The 21584-nt window shown below is 44.1% G+C and overlaps 1 protein-coding gene across 2 annotated transcripts in view; it reads left to right on the plus strand.

Annotated features, from left to right (window-relative positions):
* VPS53 (VPS53 subunit of GARP complex) overlaps positions 1-21584 on the plus strand; it is a 64427-nt gene that overhangs the window by 22800 nt on the left and 20043 nt on the right. Inside the window, exons 8-16 of one of the 2 annotated variants that reach the window (XM_063173610.1) lie at positions 2457-2535; positions 3290-3433; positions 5368-5510; positions 7708-7849; positions 9131-9235; positions 13136-13230; positions 18412-18654; positions 20049-20196; positions 21043-21125. In XM_063173610.1, the coding sequence (XP_063029680.1) occupies positions 2457-2535; positions 3290-3433; positions 5368-5510; positions 7708-7849; positions 9131-9235; positions 13136-13230; positions 18412-18654; positions 20049-20196; positions 21043-21125 (1182 nt within the window). The remainder of the gene's footprint in view (positions 1-2456; positions 2536-3289; positions 3434-5367; positions 5511-7707; positions 7850-9130; positions 9236-13135; positions 13231-18411; positions 18655-20048; positions 20197-21042; positions 21126-21584) is intronic. The other variant, XM_063173612.1, reaches the window with a different exon arrangement.

The following is a 21584-nucleotide window of genomic DNA, read 5'->3' on the forward strand; positions in this document are numbered from 1 at the left end:
TTGAAACATAGCAGTGGCTTTTGTTGTTTTTATTTTTTAAAGGCAGGGGAAACAGAGAACAAAAGCCACTAATAATAAAACAGAAGTCAGAGGAACAGAAATCATTAATAGCTGGATAACCAGAGGGTTTGGCAGCCCCAGGAAAAGGCAATTCCCTGCTGTGTGGGATGGCTGCTGGGGTATCCCAGGTTCTGGGGGAACCTACCCAGGGGAAAGAGACCCTTATCAAACCCACTGAGGCTCTGAGGGATCCTAAATCTCTTATCTGGGCTTGCTGAGCCAGCTCACCTGGTGCAGGGTTGAATGTCCAGGCTTTTATGGCTGCACTTTCCACTGCATGGAGAATATTCTGAATTATTGCTGACAGCTTTCCACGGGGGCAGTAATCTCCAGTGGCTGAAGCAGGTGCCCCCCTTGTGCTCTGCTTAAGGCAGGTGAGCTCTAAAGAGGTGGCAGAAAGGTTTTCTTGCTTCTGGCTGCGTGTTCATAATTGAGAAAATAATTGAGTGTATCTCTGTGTGTGTGGTTGTATAAAAAGTGAATTTTACTGGGAGGGCACTGGGGCTCCCTGTCCTTGCCCACACCTCAACTTTGGTTCTGCTCTGTCCCTCTCTTAGAAAATATGAAGGGGAAAAAGAAAAAAAGAGATTCAAACTTGTTCTCCCTGCCTGCTTTTGAGAGATTTTTATGCAAGACCTATTTTTAAAAAATACATATTTTTAACATCCCACTGGCGCAAGGCATTCCTGCAAGTTTCTTAATTTAAGGATATGAGAATCCCCATTAAGATTATCCTTAAGTACTTTCCTGAATCAGAGCCCAAACCAACAAAGCTTGTGGACAGGGCTTTTAACTGTTTGACAGAGGCTCTTTTAAATGTGTTGAGTCTTGAGGAATCTGGCTGCTGCTCTTTTCAGTGCCTCCACTGTGCTGCACTGCAGCTGTTGTCAAACAGAAAGGTCCCCACAGCCACTCAGAGGGAAAGAAGTATCACTGCTGATAGCTTCCAGTTGTTCATACAAACTAAACTCACTAATTTCTGTGACTCCTAATTCCACACACTTCTTGTTTCCGGATTATTTAGAAGATAAAAAATTTCTTTTTTTTTTTTTTTTCCCATTTCTTTTCCTGAAGAATGAAATATTTCTTTCTGTGATTCTCACATGAGCTACAAGTGCTTTCTTGTAGAATTTAGGCAGGGTAAACCTGTAGCTGTGGCTTCTTCCTTACTGATTAAATTCCCCACTCCTGTTTCAACATATGGAATTAGATTTCAACATTTTGTTTCCCACTTATGAAGCTGTTAGCTGGATGTCTTTTACCTGGAAGAGTAGAGGAGTCTCTGAACATTCCTGTGAAGCAGAGAGCTTAAGTGAGAATTATTTTTGACACTGCAGGCAGGAAGCTTTTCCAACAAAATCCCCATAAATAAATCCTGAGGAAGGCAGGTCGTACATCCAGTTAAATCACAGATATAAATTTATATTTCAGCCGTCAATTTTAAAGGACTGGAGACAGGAAAGAATCCAGCATTGTCAGATCATCTCGTGGGTTTTTCCTACTAATGGAACTCAAATGGGAAGATTAAAGAAGCAGATCATTCCTTGATAAGGTCGAGGAGTCTTAAACAAGCACAAAAAAAATTCCCAAGTCTTCTCCCCACAGTCTGAACAAACATTTTCACAACAGTAAATGTCGCCAGTCTTGCTAAAGTATCAATCTCAGTGGAAAAATCCAGTGTGTGAGTGATCAGCTCAGACCTTTCCAGTATAATAAAAACTGATGGAAGAATTCAAGGGCTGCAGAGGGATAGAAGTGCCTCACTGTTTGCTTTGGCACTTTCTAGTGTGTGTAGGCATTTCCATTTCCCTAGAAGTATCAATTAAGCTGTATTGACTTTTATTTCTGGAAATTGGAAGCTTTATTCTCTCAGCCAAATAAAGAGCAAGGTTGTGGTTTACTCTACTCTCATTTCATACCTTTTGCTCTTTTGTGCTTCTCTGAGACACTGAGAATTTATAGGATAAAAGTGCTGCCAGCTGTATTCATTTAGAAGTGGATCAGCACACCTGGAGCTGTGAAAGGTTCATGGTGGAGATTGAGACATTGTGAAGCTTTTTGCATGTTGGAAACATATTTCTGTTGAAATGTGGGCAACAGAAATGAATTTCAGTGTAGATCACACTGGCATTAAAGGCCTTTCAAAGAGCTGATTAAGTGGCTCTTATTGAAATATTAAATGGCAGCAGGGCAGGAGAACCCAGAACATGTTCTGCTGCAGCTGAGGGCTCAGGAATTCCCATTCAGGGAGCAAAAAAGTCTCCCAGTTTTGACACAGAGACCTTCTGGGTGTGGATATTTTCTCTTCAGCATCCTTTTGATCCCTTACAAACCTTCCTGCACCTTGCAGGGAGGTTTCTGAGGTCCCCCCCAGAGCCTTTCCTGTATCCCCTCAGGGTGAAGGCGGCACAGAACGAGTTGGGGCAGCAGATCCTGGCTGACTTCGAGGAGGCCTTTCCTTCCCAAGGTACAAAGGTAAAGTTCTCACTTTCCCTCTTCCTCCCATTGAAAAGCGTCACTGAAAACTCCTCAGGGTGATTGGTTGTTGGATTTAGTCTCATTTTTTCCTCTAGGTTTGGTCTCTGCCTGTTTCAGGAGTTTCTTTAGAAAGCAGAGGGGAATGGGAATGCCCAAAAATTCATCTCTGGGGTTTCCTTGGGGTCTCACCCAGTCCCTGGTTATTGGTTTGTCACAAAAATCAGTGTTTTGTTCAGAGGAAGCCAAGCACAGGCTGGCTGCTGACACAGTGCCACCAAGTTTGTGTCTGGTTTGCTCAGCACAGATACAAATCTGGGCTGGGGCTAAAGCACCAACTGTGCTTCCCCAGCACTGTGCATCCAAACATTTGCAAACAGTAAGGGGAGTAGGTGTGAATTTGAGTTTACTTCCAAGAAAACACCAGTTCTGTCTTTCAAAATACCAGCTCTGCTATTTTCTTCATACAAGTACAGAAATGAGAAGACTCTTTGTGAAGGGCAAATCTGTGTTTGTGAGAAGCAGCACCAAAGCCGCTTTTTTTTTTTTTTTTTCAAGTTTCTAAATTTTTCTGCCTTTACCATGAAACAAATTCATGGTCAGGGAAATGGAAGCAGCTCAGTTTTCATGCAGCCACAAATAAAGAGTAGCAGCAGAAAAGAGAATAATAGGAAAGGATAAACTTGGATACATTTGCAATCACCCATTGAACTTATTTAACCTGAAATAATTTTCTTCCTGTTTATTTTGACAGAGGACTGGTGGGCCCAGCAATGTCCTACGTGATGCCTGCCTGGTAGCCAACGTCCTGGACCCCAGGATCAAACAGGAAATCATCAAGAAATTCATTAAACAACACCTCTCTGAGTATCTGGTCCTTTTCCAGGAAAATCAAGATGTAAGGGAAGCTTTGCAAGCTCCATTTGGATTTCACATTTTGCTCTGCTGGCATTCCCAAAGTTCTCACTTCCACAGGTTCCTGTGGTGAAAAGTTTTTATCCCAAGGGCTTGGAAACTGATTCTGGGTGTGATCTGGAGTGGCTGATGAGCTGGGAGTTATCTCTGCCAGGATCCTCCCACCTTAGACCTCAGTTTCTCAGATCATCACTAGAAATGTTTTCTCCCACATATAGAAAATAAATTTGTGTTAGTTTTATTTCAACCCTGCAAAAGGTTGAAAAATGAAACTGATAATTGAAAACTCAACACCACCCCCCAAACAATCAAGCAACACCCCAAAATGCTTAGGAAGCTGAGAGGGAGTGATTTCTAGAAAGTTGATTATCTTTATAGCTATTTTTTAAACTATCCTGATACTAACAGCTTTGTAAAAGTTTACCATAACCTTCTTGAATTTGGAAAAAAACCCCACACAAACCAGAATCACCTTTAGATCAAAATGTGTTTTATCAATTTCAAATGTTTGACATAGGCAGTTTAGCCTTTCTCTATTCTAAGTTTAAATAACATTTTTCCATCAAAGTTTTCTGACCAGAAAACACAATTATTGAGGGGAAAAAATCCCATCCTGCTCAACTTGTAAGAATTTTAGTTGGAATTTAAATGTGAGCTGAATGTAAGAATCCAGGAATTGCTGCACTCTCATCCCACTCACTTTAACCTCTCTGTCTGAAACAAAGAGGGTGGGATCAAATGAAATATTATTGGATTGAGTTTTCAATAATCTCTACATGATTTAGGAGCAATGTTATCCTCATTTTCAACAGAACTTGCTCTCTTAATTCGCACAAGATAGTATTTTCATGTGTTTAAGATAGTCTGGCATGTGTTTAAGCACTTGGAATCCCAGAATCACTGAGGTTGGAAAAGACCTTTCAGATCCTTGATTGCAGCCCTTGCCAAGCCCACTGCTAAACCCTGTCCCTAAGTGCCACATCCACACATCTTTTCAGTCCCTCCTGGGATGTGACTCAGCCCATTCCCTGGGCAGCCTGTTCCAGTGCTTGATAACCCTTTCAGTAAAGAAATTTTTCCTAACATCCAAGGGGGATTGATATTCTCTGAGCCTGGGAGAAGCAGTGAGAGAAGCAAAGAATGATCAAAACAATTCTCATCTCATTTACTGCTCCTGTGTTGTTGGCAAGTGGAATGCATTGTGGAAGGTTGTTTACCTGAAGGGAATTGGTGATTGGATTTTGGTGTGAGTGTTTTGATTCACTGACCAATTGAATCCAGGTGTGTGTGCAGTGGAGATAAGTGCTTGGCAGATTCAGTTTAGATGTAATTTAATATAATACAGAATAATATAGTATAATCAAGTAATTAATTAGCATTCTGATAGGATGGAGTCCTCATCATTTCTCTCGGACATCGGGCAAAAATATCACCAATAATCCAAAGCATTCAGAGGATGTTAATCAATATAAAATCATGAGACAGAGCAGAGCTGCAGCAGCAGCACAAGTCTGAATATTTGCTAAAGATGCTGATGGTGCTAAAAAGTCATTTTCTCTGGGGTTCAGGTGGCCTGGCTGGACAAGATTGCCCAGCGCTACTCCTGGATCAAGATCAATGTAAAATAATCAATGTAAAATCACCTCTGATTGAGAGAGAGCAGAGCTGCAGCAGCAGCACAGCTCTGAATATTTGCTGAAGTTGTTGGTGGTGTTAAAAAGTCTTTGTCCCTCGGTCCAGGTAGCCTGGCTGAACAAGACTGACCAGAGCTACGCCTCAATCAGGATGTTAATCAGTGTAAAATCACCTCTGCTTGAAAGAGAGCAGAGCTGCGGCAGCAGCACAGCTCTGAATATTTGCAACTGCTGCTGATAAAGTTGTTGGTGGTGTTAAAAGGTCTTTGTCCCTGGGGTTCAGGTGGCCTGGCTGGACAAGATTGACCGGCGCTACGCCTGGATCAAGAGGCAGCTGGTGGATTATGAGGAGAAGTACGGGCGCATGTTCCCCGCAGAGTGGTGCATGACGGAGCGCATCGCCGTGGACTTCTGCCACATCACCAGGTGAGCCCCTCCTGGCTACCACACATCTCTGAATAGAGAGACACAGAACTGCCCCAGGATTCTGCCACGTCACCAGGTGAGCCCCTCCTGGGTACCACACATCTCTGAATAGAGAGACACAGAACTGCCCCAGGATTCTGCCACATCACCAGGTGAGCCCCACTTGGGTACCACACATCTCTGACAGACACAGAACTGCCCCAGGATTCTGCCACATCACCAGGTGAGCCCCTCCTGGGTAATCACATCAACAGGCAGACACAGAACTGCCCCAGGATTCTGCCACATCACCAGGTGAGCCCCTCCTGGGTACCACACATCTTTAACAGACACAGAACTGCCCCAGGATTCTGCCACATCACCAGGTGAGCCCCACTTGGGTACCACACATCTCTGACAGACACAGAACTGCCCCAGGATTCTGCCACGTCACCAGCTGAGCCCCTCCTGGGTACCACACATCTCTGACAGACACAGAACTGCCCCAGGATTCTGCCACGTCACCAGGTGAGCCCCTCCTGGGTACCACACATCTTTAACAGACACAGAACTGCCCCAGGATTCTGCCACGTCACCAGGTGAGCCCCTCCTGGGTACCACACATCTCTGACAGACACAGAACTGCCCCAGGATTCTGCCACGTCACCAGGTGAGCCCCTCCTGGGTACCACACATCTTTAACAGACACAGAACTGCCCCAGGATTCTGCCACATCACCAGGTGAGCCCCTCCTGGGTACCACACATCTCTGACAGACACAGAACTGCCCCAGGATTCTGCCACATCACCAGGTGAGCCCCACCTGGGTACCACACATCTTTAACAGACACAGAACTGCCCCAGGATTCTGCCACATCACCAGGTGAGCCCCACCTGGGTACCACACATCTCTGAACAGAGAGACACAGAACTGCCCCAGGGTTTTCTATAAGAAGCTGTGAGAAAGCTCAGAGAATTAAAACAATTATTATCTCTCTCTGTATTATTTACAGATACGATTCTCCAGAGTGTACTATTCATAGCTCACTGTTAGTGTAAAAGAAGATTCTTAAACTGTTGCTCTGATTTTTTAAGCTTTCTGATATTTACATTCTTGTAATGAACTTTCTCACACACTTTATGTAAATAACTCATTGTTTTGCATTCTTTTATGGAGGAGGAGAAATTTAATAGACTGTTAGTTTGTCCAGTGTCATTGGAGAGGTGGCACTTTCATCCTCCAATCCACTGTCACTTTTGTCAATGTATAAATATTAGAGTCAGAAAAATAAAAGTGCCTTTTTTACCTTAGAAAGAGCAGTGAGTCCATGTCTTATCCTATAGTGACACTAAAGGGCAATCAGGACTTAAGTCCACCATTGTTTCTATAAAAACTGTAAAATAATAATAACAACAACAACAATAACAACAACAACAATAATAATAGTAATAATAGTAATAATAGTAATAATAATAATAATAACATAAAGATAGAATAATAATTTTAAAAACCCTGCAATTTTCTAATAATAAAGTGCCTTTTGATGCCTTCTGATGATAGAGAGTCTGTATCACCTTTGTCTGTCCCAGTACCCCTTTGGTGATACCATGCAGCTCCTGCTGCCTCCCAGCTTCCTGAAAATAAAAGTTTGGCTTGGCTCTTGCCATGAAGGTCAGTGTCTGAAGGCAGGGTGCAAATGTCTCTGTGGAATTGTCTGTGGGTAAAAGGAAGTGAGGAGTGAAAAGGCTGAGAAGCATCGCTAAAACGATGAGAAATTGAAGTGATGTGAAAATCAATTTTGAGCGTAACAGAGGTAAAAATCAGCAATATTTCAGGCCAAGTGGAATAGCCTGAGCTGCCTGTGGTGACCAGGATCTTTGCCAGCCAGAGACAGGGAACAGAGGGAGGTGCCAGTGGAGTCCCAGTAGCACCATTGGCTTTATTCTGGGTCCCAGTGGGAATCCCTGAGCTTCCCAAGCTTGGACCCTCAGGGCTTCCCCAGCAGGAGATGGGGTGCTGTTACCCACAGAGTCACAACAGCCGTGGCTGTGTTTGAAATGGGATCTGCAGAGCAGTTTTATGTTAGAGAGCCTCTTAGGAATCAGCCTGAATTCTGTGATGAAAGTCTCTCTGGGGAACGGCATGAGTTCCAGTGTTGGGTTTCAGACCTTTATAGGAAACCACATTTGTTTTTTCTATCTCGCCTCTCTCTTGCAGGGCAGAGCTCTCCAAGATCATGCGCACCAGGGCCAAGGAGATTGAGGTGAAATTGCTTCTGTTTGCAATTCAGAGAACAACCAACTTTGAGGGGCTCCTGGCCAAGCGCTTCTCAGGCTGCACCCTTGCTGATGGCACAGGGGTAAGGGCATTTCTGAGGAGCTCTCTTTACTCAGCAGCTTGCTCAGGAGGAAAAAACTCCCTCACACATAGCTCAGGTGGTGGAGACTACAAAAAGTGTCACCTGCAGCCTGCCCATGCTCAGTGTGACTCTACTCAGTATCACTTTTTTTCCTGTATTGGAAAAATGATTTTTTTAGTTGTGTAGACTGTAGAGAAGATGGCACAGGGCTCACAAGAATAAAGAATGCACTACTTGTGTGCTTTTTTTGTTCTCCTGGGGCCCTGTGCTGTTTGAAGCCACAGAGTGATTGTGGTGTGGTTAAATGCCTTGTAATGTTTGTTCTCTACATGTCAGTGACACATTATAAATTAAAGTCCCCTCTTGTCCTCATTGCTGGGTATCACACATTGACCACATGGCACCAGCTTTCAATCCCACATTGTTGGGTCACTCTGGCTTGCAGGGACATTGGCAGCTTCTGCTTTGTCTCTTTTGGTAGATTGTAAAGGCAGAACCAAGAGAAAAAAGCTCAGGGAATATCTCTGGAGCCATCTCTGAGCTTTTCCTGCCTGGAATCTCAGCCCAGAGCTCTGCCAGCCAGATGCACACACAGAGCATGTGTGCTTGGCTTCTCTGTCCAGCCTGGATGTGAAAATTCAGCCTCCAAGGAAAGCCTGCTGGACCCACTGGTCATTTGCTAATTAAAAGAGGAAGTCCTGCGAGGTTTTCCTCCTGGCTGAATTTAGATCTCTCAGGAGTATGGCTTTATTTATTCTGACAAATTTCATAGAAAATTTGCAGCTTTAATTAAATTGACTTCTCTGGGTTGTTGTGAGAAAAGCAGAAGGGAAGGGTGTGGTTTCAAATGACAGAAAATCCTGTGTTTTCCCCTTTCTGACATGTCCAGAGGCTGTGACACTCTGGCTGTCATTTGCTCTGTTTTGTACTCAAAATGAAGGCCACCATTATAAATAGCTGGCTGAGGGGAGGGACAAACAGTGGGAGCAGCAATTTGGGGTTTATTTCAGGGCAGAGTTTTGGAGCTGCTGTTGTGGTTTATCCCAGTGGAGACCACACACTTTGGAGTGGAAATGTCACACTGGATAAAATGTCACACTTCCAAGGAGGATTCAAGCAGCATGGAGGGGTGGAGAGGGAGGCAGGAGCTGATCAGCTCTGCTGGGAGAAGGGAAATTGCTGGGCAGTGCTTTGAAGGGCTCAGGAAAGCAAAATGTGGGTGCAGCTGTGTGCCAGAGGGCACAAAAGTGGCTGTTCTCTGAAGAGCTCCCTCTTTTCCAGCAGAAGAAGCCAGAGGTGCCACCTCCCTCCACCAACCCCTTTCTGGAAGATGAAACTGGGGCAGAGACAGATGAGATTGTGATGGAGAAAAGTGATACAGACAAAGTAAGTCTTTGAAGTTCCCACTTCTCAGCCTCTGTCAGGATCTCCAGTGGGGCCTCAGCTTTTCCCATCCCATTGATTTGAAAAGTTTGTTTTCACAGCAATTAATTTAGTGCAGTTTTGATCCTTTGTGCAGCATTCAGGCTCCCAGTACGACCATGCTTTGCTCTGGCTCACTTCACTGAAACCAAAGCAATCTTTATTCCAGTTAATAGTGCAGAGACAATCCTGCCACGTGAGAGTGAGCTGGATTCTGTTCCAGCCTCTACAGCAACAGCCCAGGTGTAACTGCAGCATTTCTGTCAAAGGGAGATGAAATAGCTATTTGGGTTTTCAGATCCCCAAAGAAACTCCTCTACAAACAGTTGCAATTCATATTTTGCCCTGTCAGCCAAGCAAACTGTCTGGAGTCACCAGGCAAGTCATTGACCTTTCAAGTCTCAGCTTTAGATCTTCACCCCAGATAAATCACTTGTGGGATTTTTATCTTTCCAGTGCTTTTTATCCATTACCTCTGCAAAGCAGGCAGCACCTCACTGCTTGTACAAGCACAGGGCTTCCAAAGCCCTCTGCAGACATTAAAGGGTGAATGGTAAATGCAATTGTTTTAATTGGCACCAATATCAAAGCCTCTAATTTTTTTTTTTTATACAGCAGATGGATGTTTTCTAAATGTTCAATTGTGGGTTACTTGAGGCTGGTACTCTCCTCTTATTGATGGGATTTACAGCCCTGTAAATGGGCCATGTATAGGTGTATCCTGATGGGTGACCAGGGCCTCAGGACCTGATCAAATCCATGGCCCTGGGGAGAGCAGGAGGTGGGAGCTCTCTGCCTTCATCTGTTACAAACATTTTTTATGAAAAACCTTTTCTTTAGGATTTTTCCTCTTGAGAAGCTGAGGCTTCAAAAACAAAATGTAAACAATGGTTATCTGCTGCTGTGGAATGCAACAGGTAGATTTTTGATTGACCTATTTTAGTTGTTTCTAATTAATGGCCGATCACAGAGAGTCCAAGCCACAGGCTTTTGTTACCATTCTTTTTTATTCTATTCTTAACTAGCTTTCTGATGAAATATTTTTTTTAATTCTTTTATTATAGCTTTAATATATATCATAAAATACTAAATCAAGCCTTCTGAAACATGGAGTCAGATCCTCATCTCTTCCCTCATCCTAAGACCCCTGTGAACACAGTCATATTCAGAGTCCTGAAACAGAATGATTTAAGCAAGGTTTTGCTCTTTCCATTAAAATCCAGCTTGGACAGTTGGTATTGTGTGGATTTTATCAGTGAGACAGAGATTGGGAAGCTGGGGAGACACCTCTGATGCATTTTTTGGGAGGCGTTTGCTTTCCAGTAGCTCTGGACTGTTGGCTGGGATGTGCAGTGTTGAGATGAGAGGACATCCTTGGAAAAGCCAAGGTGTTAGGAGGCAGGTGAAGAGATAATTACAGCAATTAGGGCTGGGTTTATCGGACAGCAGAATGCAGCAGTTCAGGAGCTTCTGAGAGAGGAACTGCTGTGTTCTTTTTACCTTGTGAAGCCATCCATGGAGAGGAGACATCCCTGGGAGTGCAGGTTGTGGTGAGGCTGCCCTTTCCCTGCAGGAAACAACAGCTGCACCCTTTAACCTAATAATTTTCAAGTTAGATACTACTGATTGTATGTTTGGCAGAATATTTTTAGGGTAAAGGTTTCCCTCCTTTGGTTTTAGTTGATCAATATTTTGTGTGTTGCCCTTTTGCAGTACCCCAATTCATATTTAGAGAATAAAAACCTCTGCCGCTTTCTCTGTGAAATTCCCTTTTGTCTGCAGAAATATTTTAAAAGAGCTTTAGAAGTTAGAAAAGCTGTGAACACTGTTGAACACAGCCCCAGATTTCACCCCAATTTTTATGTAATTTTAATGTTTTAATACAGTCATATGTGGCAGATAACTTTCATAATTCCCATGAGCAGATAACCACTAACCTGTGAGTAGGAGTTAACTTTGATGCAGCTGTTGGTCTCTTTTGGGCTCTGCTGCCCTGCAGCCTCCTGGGTGCCAGGTGGGCTCCAACATTTCAGTGTCCCAGTGCCAGCAGCTGCTGGTTCATGCTGGGAGTGCTGAAAATCTTATTTTTCCTGTCACTGCATGAAGAACAGAAGGGACACAAAGAGTTGAAGATGAAGGGTTTTCAGTAAAAGAGCCCTTCCAAGACACCACTCCTGAAAATTCAAGACTCTTGGGAATCTAAAAGGGAGCACAAGAATTTTTTTGGGGGGAAATCCATGTTGAAAAAGCACCTCTTTTGGTAATCCTAGCAGTTCCATTTAATCTGTTTACTTTGGATAGTAATGAAAGGAAACTGGGCCAGCTGCAGACCTCCTTGCTGTGACAACAGTAACCTTTTATTATTTCCATCAAACTCAAGGAGGAAATAGCTTAAACATCTGCAGCTTTTGGACAGGGTTGCACACTCAGAAATACAGCTTCAGTGCTACTGGTAAAAGATTTAATATTCCTTCCACCAGACATGCTGGGAGCAGCGTGGTGCAGAGGCACAGAGAGCCAGGCCTGCTGCAGGAGCTGAGTGCTGAACTTGGTGAATTTGCAGCTTTGTGCTGGCACTGCCATGCCAGGGCTTTGCATATAGAAGTTTTTTTGTGATTCCCAACTATTTTTTTTAACTCCCAGCTCCATTGAGTGAGTGCATCCTGCATTGGGTGGAGGATGCCTGGGAATGGTTCTGTCCCAAGGCTCCTAAAAGTTCAGTTCTTCATTCAAGGCTCACAGAGGTGGTCTGGCCTCCATAAAGCCATTTCCCCACTTTAGGTTTGCAGCCATAAGTTGGGATTCATCATTTGGGGCTGAATTGTTGCTGAGAAAAGTTTGCCTTGTCACACTCTGATAGTTCTGCCAAATTCTTAGTGCCACCTCCTGTGTTGTTTAGGAGAGAAAGTCCTTTAGGCTTTGCTTCTTTTGTTTGACTTTTCCTGCATTAAAAAAAAAAAAAATCAGCTGGAAAAATTCATATCTTCATTGGCTGGGAGCTGATCTTGGCTTTTTGTGGAGAGAGAAGCAAGAATTCCATTCCAGAGTCACTGCAGCCCTTTTTGCATCCAGGGAAAAGCTGCTGGTCTGCTGGGAAGCACCAAGAGAAATTATCTACTAGTGAAAAAGAATAATAACAATCTAGCTGTAGGGCAAAAAAGAGCTTAAAGGTCCTGCCTAGCCTGGTATTTAAACATGCACAAATTTAAATGTGTGAGTAGTCCCAGGGCTGTGCTGGGCCATGGTTAATGCAGCACTAAACTCAAATGAGGGTAAACAGGATGGCTCCCACATGGCACCTGTGCTTAATGCTCTGAAAGTGATTTAAAAATAGAAATCTTTGCATCCCCAGAAATGTGTTTCACAGTGAAAGCAGGCCTGTATAATTCTGGCTCCTGCTGTAATTGCATGCTGTTTATCTAAATAAAATTCATTCAGATGGAGCCTGTAGCTTTGAGTTATTGCCCTTGATACTCTGAAATGTAAGGATTCTTTAATCTTGCTTCCAAATAACTGCTACATTTGATTTCAGAGGGGACTAGGGGAGCCTTGTTACTGCTTGAAGGATTCGGGGAGATTTTATTTGCAAACTGCATTAAGGTTCTTCAGCTGAAATCTGTTAGCATGGAGCAGCCTTCTCTGTAATTCTAAGAATATTTTACAAGTGGAAAGATAATTCCTTGGATTGCTAACAGCTCTCTAAGAAGGAGGGAAGACTTGGATATAATAAGATTTATATGCTTTGATGATTTGACAGCAAATTTCTGTGTTACAATATCTCTAAAGATTTCTATCCTTCTGTGCTGTTGCATTGCTGTTCCTTCAAGGCAGGTTTGAACCAACATTTTAAATGTTCCCTTGCAGCCAAAGAAGCCAAAGGTCCCTGACAATCCTTTTCATGGCATTGTTTCCAAGTGCTTTGAGCCTCACCTTTATGTGTACATTGAGTCCCAGGACAAGTGAGTAACCAGCCTGAATATCAGCCTTTGTTTGGTTTTGGATGTGTTGGGTTGTGCTGGATTCTGTATTAAAGCTGCAGAAAATTTAATGTATTGCCACTCTGCTGCCTGATTTCAACAGGAGCAGTGTTTGTGGTTCAGGAAACTTTGAGTGGGGCCTTTGCTTGGACAAAATGAGTGTTCAGGGGGCTGTGGAGTGGGGTTTGTGTGTAATTGCAGAGGGCTCTGGAGTTGGGTTTGTGTGTAATTGCAGAGGGCTGCAGGTTTGGTGCCTGCTGCCTTTCTCTGGAAGAGGCTCAGAGTTCCTGAAATTGCTTCTGTTCCTCTGCAATCCCCACTGCAGACGTGTGTCTTTCTTTCATCTCATGTCTTCCACAAATAACAGGGTTGGGTTTTCTGTAAAACACACATGTGGCTTTGTGGCAGAGGAGCTGCAGGATTTGCTTTGTAGGAATAAGTTATTTGAGATCCTCAGATGAAAGCTGGTTGTAAGACAACATTATCATTGCTCACAGATTGGGGCTTTGTCAGGGGCTTTAATCCCTGGCACCCTTCCTCACCTTCCTCTTTGACTTGCAGCAAAATAACTTGAATGAAAGGAGCTTTCAGCTTTGAGCTCTGAGGAGTTTTCAGGGCTCTCACCACATTTCCTTGTGCCACCTCCATTCACACCAGGGCTTAAATAACATCTCAGTAACAACTGCAGTGCCACCTGGGAGAGGAAATAGCTGAAAAAGGTTCAATTTTTTAGCACAGATTAGTGGCTGGAAATGAGGAGGTTCCTACTTGGTGTATCTCATCTGTGTGTGCTTTTGTATCTTCCAATGAGACAATTCTAACTCAAGGCTTGTACTGTCCTGATTTTATCCAAACCCCATGAAAAACATCTTGGAAAAGCTTTTCCATGTCCCATCAACTTTTTTATGCTTAAAGAAATCATTAAAATTGCTGAAACCTTGCACAGTGCTGTGTCCTGCTGGGTTTAGGTTCTGCTCTGCAATATCACAAAGGGAAACTGATATTTCCCCCCTGCCCTCAGCCAACTGAGCACAGATTTCTTTGAGTATTTCTTCCCTTCTCACTGGGGGCCATTTTAATCCCCATTTTGGTAATTCTACCCCACTGTGCTCCTAGCCCCTTCAGTTGCATTTTTTTTTCTTCTCCTTTTCCTTTACAATCATGAGATGTTTTATATTATCTTTATAGCCACAAGCTGCAGGGAGTTCAAAGAAAAACTGCCACAGTATTCCCCATGCTGCCCTGACTGCCAAAAATTGCTTTCCTTCCCTATTTTCTCTCTTCTTCTTCTTTTGATTGAACTTTTGAGGAATCTGTTGCCATTGTCTGAAAATGAGATGTTGCTTAGATCATTAATTGTATGTTTGAGCTCTGAATAGTGAGAGCAATAGTTTTGTCCATCATTTTTCTGCCACATTAAACCTGTGGGCATTTTCTGCCAAAAAATTGTTTCCATACCCATTTATAGAAACACAGTGCCAAAATCTGTAGCAGTTTAAGAGGAGACACCTGAAAGAAGGAGCTTAAAGATGCTGCTCTTCACCCTCAGCTGCAGAGTAAATATCAGATTTCTGTCCAGCAAAGTAGAATTCATTCCTGCCCCTTTGGGATGTGCATCTTTAGCTGTCCTTTGTGGTCAGCAGGAGCACACAGATGTGAGCTGAGCTGTTCTGGGAGAGGAGGAAGAGCTCAGTCAGGGCTGAGAGTGTGCAGAGCCCTCCTTAAATCTGCTCAGAGGCACGTCTGAGTCCAGAGAGCTTGGAAAGCTGGCACTTTGTGCTGTGTGTTTGTAGCCTCATCAGCAGAGGGGCTTCCAGAATCCCCAGGGCATGGAAAATGCTCTGCAGTGCTCCAGGTGTGGCAGTGCCACTGCTCTGTTCACACCCAGTTTCCTGAGCATCCTCTTCTCCTCTGCTGCTCCTTGTGAATTCCTGCTTCTTCTCCTGATTGCCAGAACAACCCTGAATAGGTTGAGTGAAAAAAAAAAAAAAAAACAACAAACCAAAAAACAAAGGAAGAGGAATGCAGGAATGAAAAGAAGCAGAATAGAATTCCCTTTATGTGATTTCATTTCATTCTTTCTCTTGGTTAGATTTGGCGAGTTCTCACTGCCAATAAATGTGCTACTGTTAGGAAATACCACATCTGCACTACCAGAGACTTTTCTTGGAGCTTTTCCTTTTTTGCAGAGTCTGTGCAGAAAATACTCATTTTCTGCAGCTCTCCTGGCCTTCTGCATGTTTCACCTCCCTGCAGCTTTTTCTGCCAGGCTCTCTGTGCTCCCATTGCACCACACAAGGACTTGTGGCCTTGGTATCATGTCACAGACATCTTTTCATGAAAATCCTTTCCTTAGGATGTTTTTCCTCCTGAGAAGCTGAAAGGCCTCAGGAACAAAATGTAAACAATGGTTATCTGCTGCTGTGGAATGCAGCAGGTGCATCTGTGATTAGTCTCATGTGGTTGTTTGGAATTAATGTTGAATCACAGTCCAGCTGTGATTAACTTTTGTTATTCGTTCCATTCTATTCTTAGCTTAGCTAGCCTTCTGAAAAGAACTTTTTCTTCTATTCTTTTAGTGTAGTTTTAATGTAATATATACCATAAAATACTAAATCAAGCCTTCTGAAACACAGAGTCAAATCCTCATCTCTTCCCTCATCCTTGGACCCCTGTGAACACCATCACAGTATCACATTTGGGACAAGCTGAGGCTCCTGTGAAGCTTTGCCATCAGCCAAGGTGTGCATTAATGATGAATTAGCTCTTTTAGTGCACAATATCCTGATGTTTTGCTGTCACCAGTGCCATTCTGACATGGGAGCAGTCCCACAGCCTGGTTTGATGGCAGCTTTATCCAGGCTGGGATCAGAACAAGCCTGTAGCCCCAGCACTGCTCCCCCAGCCCTGCTGAACAGCTGCATTTTCTCCTGCATCCCACTTGACAAGGCCTTGTAGGGGGGGGGCAGGAAAACTCAGATCCATTTCACTTTGCCTCAGAGAAGAGGAGAACATGTGGCCTAAACATGAAGAAACAAAAGCCATCGACATTCCTGACCGTGTCTTGAGACTGAGAGAAGGCAAAAAATAAAAAAAAAAAAAATAAAACCAAGTGACTGGTGAGTGCTAAGAAAGCTCCACTTTGCTGCCCAGCTGGAGGCCAGCACAGATGCAGAGGTGGAGATGCAGCTGTTGGGTTTGACAAGGAGTGAGGCACGTCCTCTTTCCTCGAGGAGCTGCAGGGATGTGCAGGCCGCAGCCCTCCTGCAGCAGCCATCTGTTTGGCTCTGCTACAGCTACAGAGGGAGGCAAATTCTGCTTCTCTGTGGCCCAACACAATCAATGCTTCACTTCAGCCCTCAATTGCTGCTGCCAGCGTGGAGATTTATCACATCAGTGGAGCAGCCTGATGTTTTTACAGTGCTTGTAACGCAGCTGAGGAGCTGGGAGTGTGCAACCAGAGCTGTGTGCAGGGCTCCAGCAGCAGGCATGGAAAAAGGGGCTGCTTGTCTCTGCAACAGCCTGGCTCCATGATGGAGATCCTGATATTCCAGGAACATCTCTGGAGATAAGTTTGGCCCAGCAGATCACCCCTGGTAGGAGCTCATCCATGCTGAGGCAGCAGCCTCTGAGTTTATCAGGGAAGAGATTTGTGGGTTCTTGAATTCTCTGAATTCTCTGACTTGTGGGTTCTGTGAATTCTCTGACTTGTGGGTTCTCTCAATTCTCTGACTTGTGGGTTCTGTGAATTCTCTCAATTCTCTGACTTGTGAGTTCTGTGAATTCTCTGATTTGTGGGTTCTCTGTTTCTCTGAATTCTCTGACCTTGTGGGTTCTCTTATTCTCTGACTTGTGTCTCTGAATTCTATGATTTGTGGGTTCCCTGATTCTCTGAATTTTCTGACTTCTGGGTTCTCTGATTCTCTCAATTCTCTGATTTGTGGGTTCTCTGGTTCTCTGAATTCTCTGACTTGTGGTTTCTCCGAATCTCTGGAATTTTCTCTCTCACAAGAGGGAAAGCAAAAAGTGATAAAAACTGGGGGAAAGTTGGTGGTGATGGGTGTTTCCCCTTTCACTGGCAGAGGTCTCAGCCTTTCTCCCGAGGATTTGGTTTTCTCCTTAGGAGCTCTGGATCATGGCACAGCCCAACCATTGCACCCTCAGAGATGTAGTTTGTGCCATGGCAAGAGGAGAGCTACAGGAAAACCATATTAAAAATAAGAATATAAAATACAGGAACTCCTGGTCAGCAGAGTACCTCTCTCATCTGAAAAGCTTATCTGTTTCCCAAAATCCAAGCTTCCTTGAGGAAAGCTGTGTGAATTTGCCCGGGAGAGGAGGTTTATTGCTGGAATTCATCTGGCAGAGGTTATTCCATGGATATTCCATTCATCTGGCAGAGGTTATTCCATGGAGCTGGGCTGGACATGGATGTGCTGTCTCTGGAGGGGCAGGACCAGAGGAACTCCCCAAGATCAGGAGATTCTCTGCTCCTGTGTTGATGGCTCTGGCTCTCTGCCATGCTCAAAAGCCTTTTTGTCCTGGTGCAAGGATGGAGTGAAGTTTATTGTTGCCTAAAGACAGAAATATTAGAGTAAGGACCAGGCTGTAATGAATCACTGGAGACAATAAGAGGGCTTTTTGTGCTTTTAAAAAGGGTCTGAGTAGGAAGTGCACTTTGTGCTTATGCTAAATAAAACTTCCTTTAAAGGAAGTGTGAAGTTGTGCAAAAGCAGGTGGTATCCAAATGGGACCAAGCAATGGCAAATGGGACTCACCATTTTGAGCACATCCCTTCAAAATCCAAATTCCCTGAGCTCTGCTGGGATGGGAGGCCTGGCTGCTCCTTTTCCTGGTGCCAGGAATGAAACTTGAGCACAGTGCTGAACTGAGCCCTGGCAGACCTGGGAGCTTTTATGTGTGGCTGGAGAAGAGATTTGAAGCTGCCACTAAAACTCCTGAGCACAAAAAGGTTTGGGCTGTGGAATTGTGTGAGCTTTGTGCTCAGAGTGTGGAGATAAGAAAGGGCTGGGAATACCCAGCTGCTGAACCTGAACTCGCTGCTGTCACAAGACAGAGCATCTCACTGTGAGCATTATTCTCTCTTTTCCCTCCCAATTCCTCCCTCAGCTGACTCAAATATGTTTCTATTCCCCACCCCAGGAATCTGGGAGAGCTGATTGACAGATTTGTGGCTGACTTCAAGGCTCAGGGTCCCCCCAAGCCCAACGTGGATGAAGGGGGAGCTGTGCTGCCCAGCTGTGCTGACCTCTTTGTGTACTACAAGAAGTGCATGGTGCAGTGCTCCCAGCTCAGCACTGGGGAGCCCATGATAGCCCTGACCACCATCTTCCAGAAGTACCTGAGGGAATACGCCTGGAAAATCCTCTCTGGAAACCTGCCCAAGTGAGTCTGGCACCCCCAGTGCTGCACACATCCCCCCTGCACTGAGGAGCTGATCATTTGTAAAGATAATTCATGAATACATCCTTGTGAACACTCATTTCCCTGTCAAACAGCCCAGGTAGCAGCAGGATCACTCCATTTACTTCATGGTTTTCTCCAAAATTCAGGTTTTTTGCACAGAGAGAAAAGCGGGAGAGCAAATGCGCAGTCACACATTGTTTTTCTTTTAAGGGCCTCTGGAGAACAGCTTCATATTTGGCTTTGATTCACAGTCAGATTTGCAGTTTCTTGAAGTTCCTTTTGAAATGCCAGCCCAAGACTCTTCAGAGGGTCCTGGCTTTCAGAATTGCTGCTTGGGTAACCAGCTCATACTGGGATTCTCAGCTGCCTTAGCCCAACACCATCTATATGGTAATTTGTAATGAAGGTGGTTTATTTCTGAGATGCTGAAGTGCTTCCCTGTGCCTCCCTCTGCTCTGGAACATTTTATCTCTGTGTAAATAAGATCTGGAGATGTAAATCCAGTGAAAGGAAAGGAAATCATAATGAGATTGCACCAACATGGATCAGTGTACAGGCTAAAGGTGCTCCTGAGATGTTGCCAAAACTCCACTGCAGATAATTTTATTTGCCATTTAACATCTTCAGCTTGTTTCCTTTGTAAACCTGGGAGCAGCAGAATGACTTTCTGAAACCAGTAAAACCTTTCACAGATGGAAGGGGAGAGGGTTCCATCCAGACAAGTGGAAAGATAAATTTAATGTGTGTTCTCCAGCAGACCTCAGTTGCATTCTTTATCCACGTTTTCTTGAGTGCTCCATTTTTGCTGTCCAAGATAAATATCACTGTCCTATTTTTTTTAATGGATTTGGATTATAAAGAGTTGAGAGGTAGGGAATTTCCTGCCTCTAAACTGCTCTGAGTCTGCCTTTGTTGATCCATGAACCTTGCTCGCTGGAAGACAGTGGAGGGGAAGGCACACCTTCCATAATTTACTTTGTTGATACCATCAGCTTTTAAACCAGGTTGCCAAAGTCTCAGATGCATGTGGACAGCTGTTTAGTGCTGCAGAGATAAATATGACAAGTTTCCTGATAGTTCTGAGATCCTCCTGCAATCTTTAATTAGATTTTGGCTAAGTGGCAGTGAAGGTGAAGCTACCTGGGGAAGGCTGTGTTCCACTTGCATCCTAATCTGTTTTCTTGTCAATGAGTGAGTTGTCCTTTGCTTGAAGCTCTTTGGAAAAGAAATTCCTTTTGTGGGTTTGATGTCCTGTATTGCTGTGGTCATAAAGCCCTTTTAGGGCATTAAAATCCAGCAGTAATTTTGCACTTTGAGTGTCAAAAACCTCACAGGTTTATCTGATTTGTTTTTGGCTTTGTTTTTTCCCCCAGGACAACCAGCAGCAGTGGTGGGCTCACAATCACAAGCTTGCTGAAAGAAAAGGAAGGCTCTGAAGTGGCCAAGTTTACTTTAGAAGAGCTCTGCCTCATTTGCAGCATCCTGAGCACTGCAGAATATTGCCTGGCCACCACCCAGCAGGTGAGCTTTCCTCTGAGGGGGCACCAGCCCCTCCTCTGTGTGCCTGTGGAGACTGGGACAGCCAAAAGCACTAAAAACATCCATTGATTATTGAGCTCTACATTATTCATTCTGTATTTCAAAGAAAGAAAAGTATTGATTTTCTCAGAAAAGTAATTTGCTTGTAATCCTGCTTTGCAGCATCAGTTTTGGGGTCAATCCTTTTCTGCTTGTTACATAATTTGTTTTGGCTTGAGGACCAAAATTAAAAAAAAAAAAAATTCTCTGTTCATTATCTCCCCTTCATAAGAACAAGCACAACAATAATTTTGGGAAAACATTTGCATGAAATACTGGGGCAATGTGGAGTGGAGAGAGGAGGAATTTATGCTGATGTGATTTGCAGCCACTGCACTCATTACATTCAGGTGCTTCCAAAATGCCATGGGTCAGCAATGAGCTGTGATGTTTGGCTCTCTCCAGGCCTCTCCACCACTAGGTCTGGCAATCCTCCTCCTCCTCCTCCTCTGCAGTTTGGGCACAGGCAGAGTGTTGAGAAACATCTTTATTAGCAGGACAGATGCCACAGTGTTAAGCTAGCACGGTAGCATGTCGTGCTAGAGTTACATATTTGACCTTGGAGCTTTCATTCTTTGAGCACATGGAGCCACCATGGCCCAGCCTGCCAAACCAGCAGGTCTGGGATGCCAGGAAGGAAAGATTTCAGTGTCACTGGATGAGTTTTGGATATGGTTTGGTCACAGATGAAGTTTGAAGAAGCTGACCTTTCCAGGGCGTAAGTTTTGAAGAGCGATTATTTCGAGTTGGAAACCTGATCTGCCTGTTGCTTGTTTTGTTTCCCAACAGTTGGAAGAGAAGCTCAAAGAAAAAGTGGACACAAGCCTAATGGAGAGAATCAACCTGACAGGAGAGATGGACACTTTCAGCATGTATGTCCAGCACATATTTCTTCCCACAATGTGTCAAACATCCCCTTTTGTCAGCCAGATGGTGCTGGAGTAAAATCAACCCTGAGATGCTGGTGTGACAGGATGGGCACAGGCATTTCCCTGCTCAGGAATGGTTTCCTCTGGCTGAGCACTAGCTCAGGCTTTAGCTGCTCCCCATGGCCCAAGCCAAAGGAGCAAGAGCACTGGAAAAGGCAGAGGAAATAGTGAGTTTCCATTTGAAGCATGGTTTGCATCTTGGCAGCCCTGCGAGGTGGCTGTTACATTTCAAGAAAAGGAAGCTATTTCAGTACATTCCTTCCTGCTTTAACTTCCCCCTGGTAATCAGCAGCCTTGTCAGTATGATCAAACCCCATTTCAGATGACATAAAAGACTGATCCAATCTTATATTTGGGGATTATAATTGAGAGAAGATTATCATTCATTAAAATAACTTTTCA

Source organism: Melospiza melodia, chromosome 21, assembly GCF_035770615.1.
Source record: "Melospiza melodia melodia isolate bMelMel2 chromosome 21, bMelMel2.pri, whole genome shotgun sequence".
Taxonomy (NCBI): Eukaryota; Metazoa; Chordata; class Aves; order Passeriformes; family Passerellidae; genus Melospiza; species Melospiza melodia.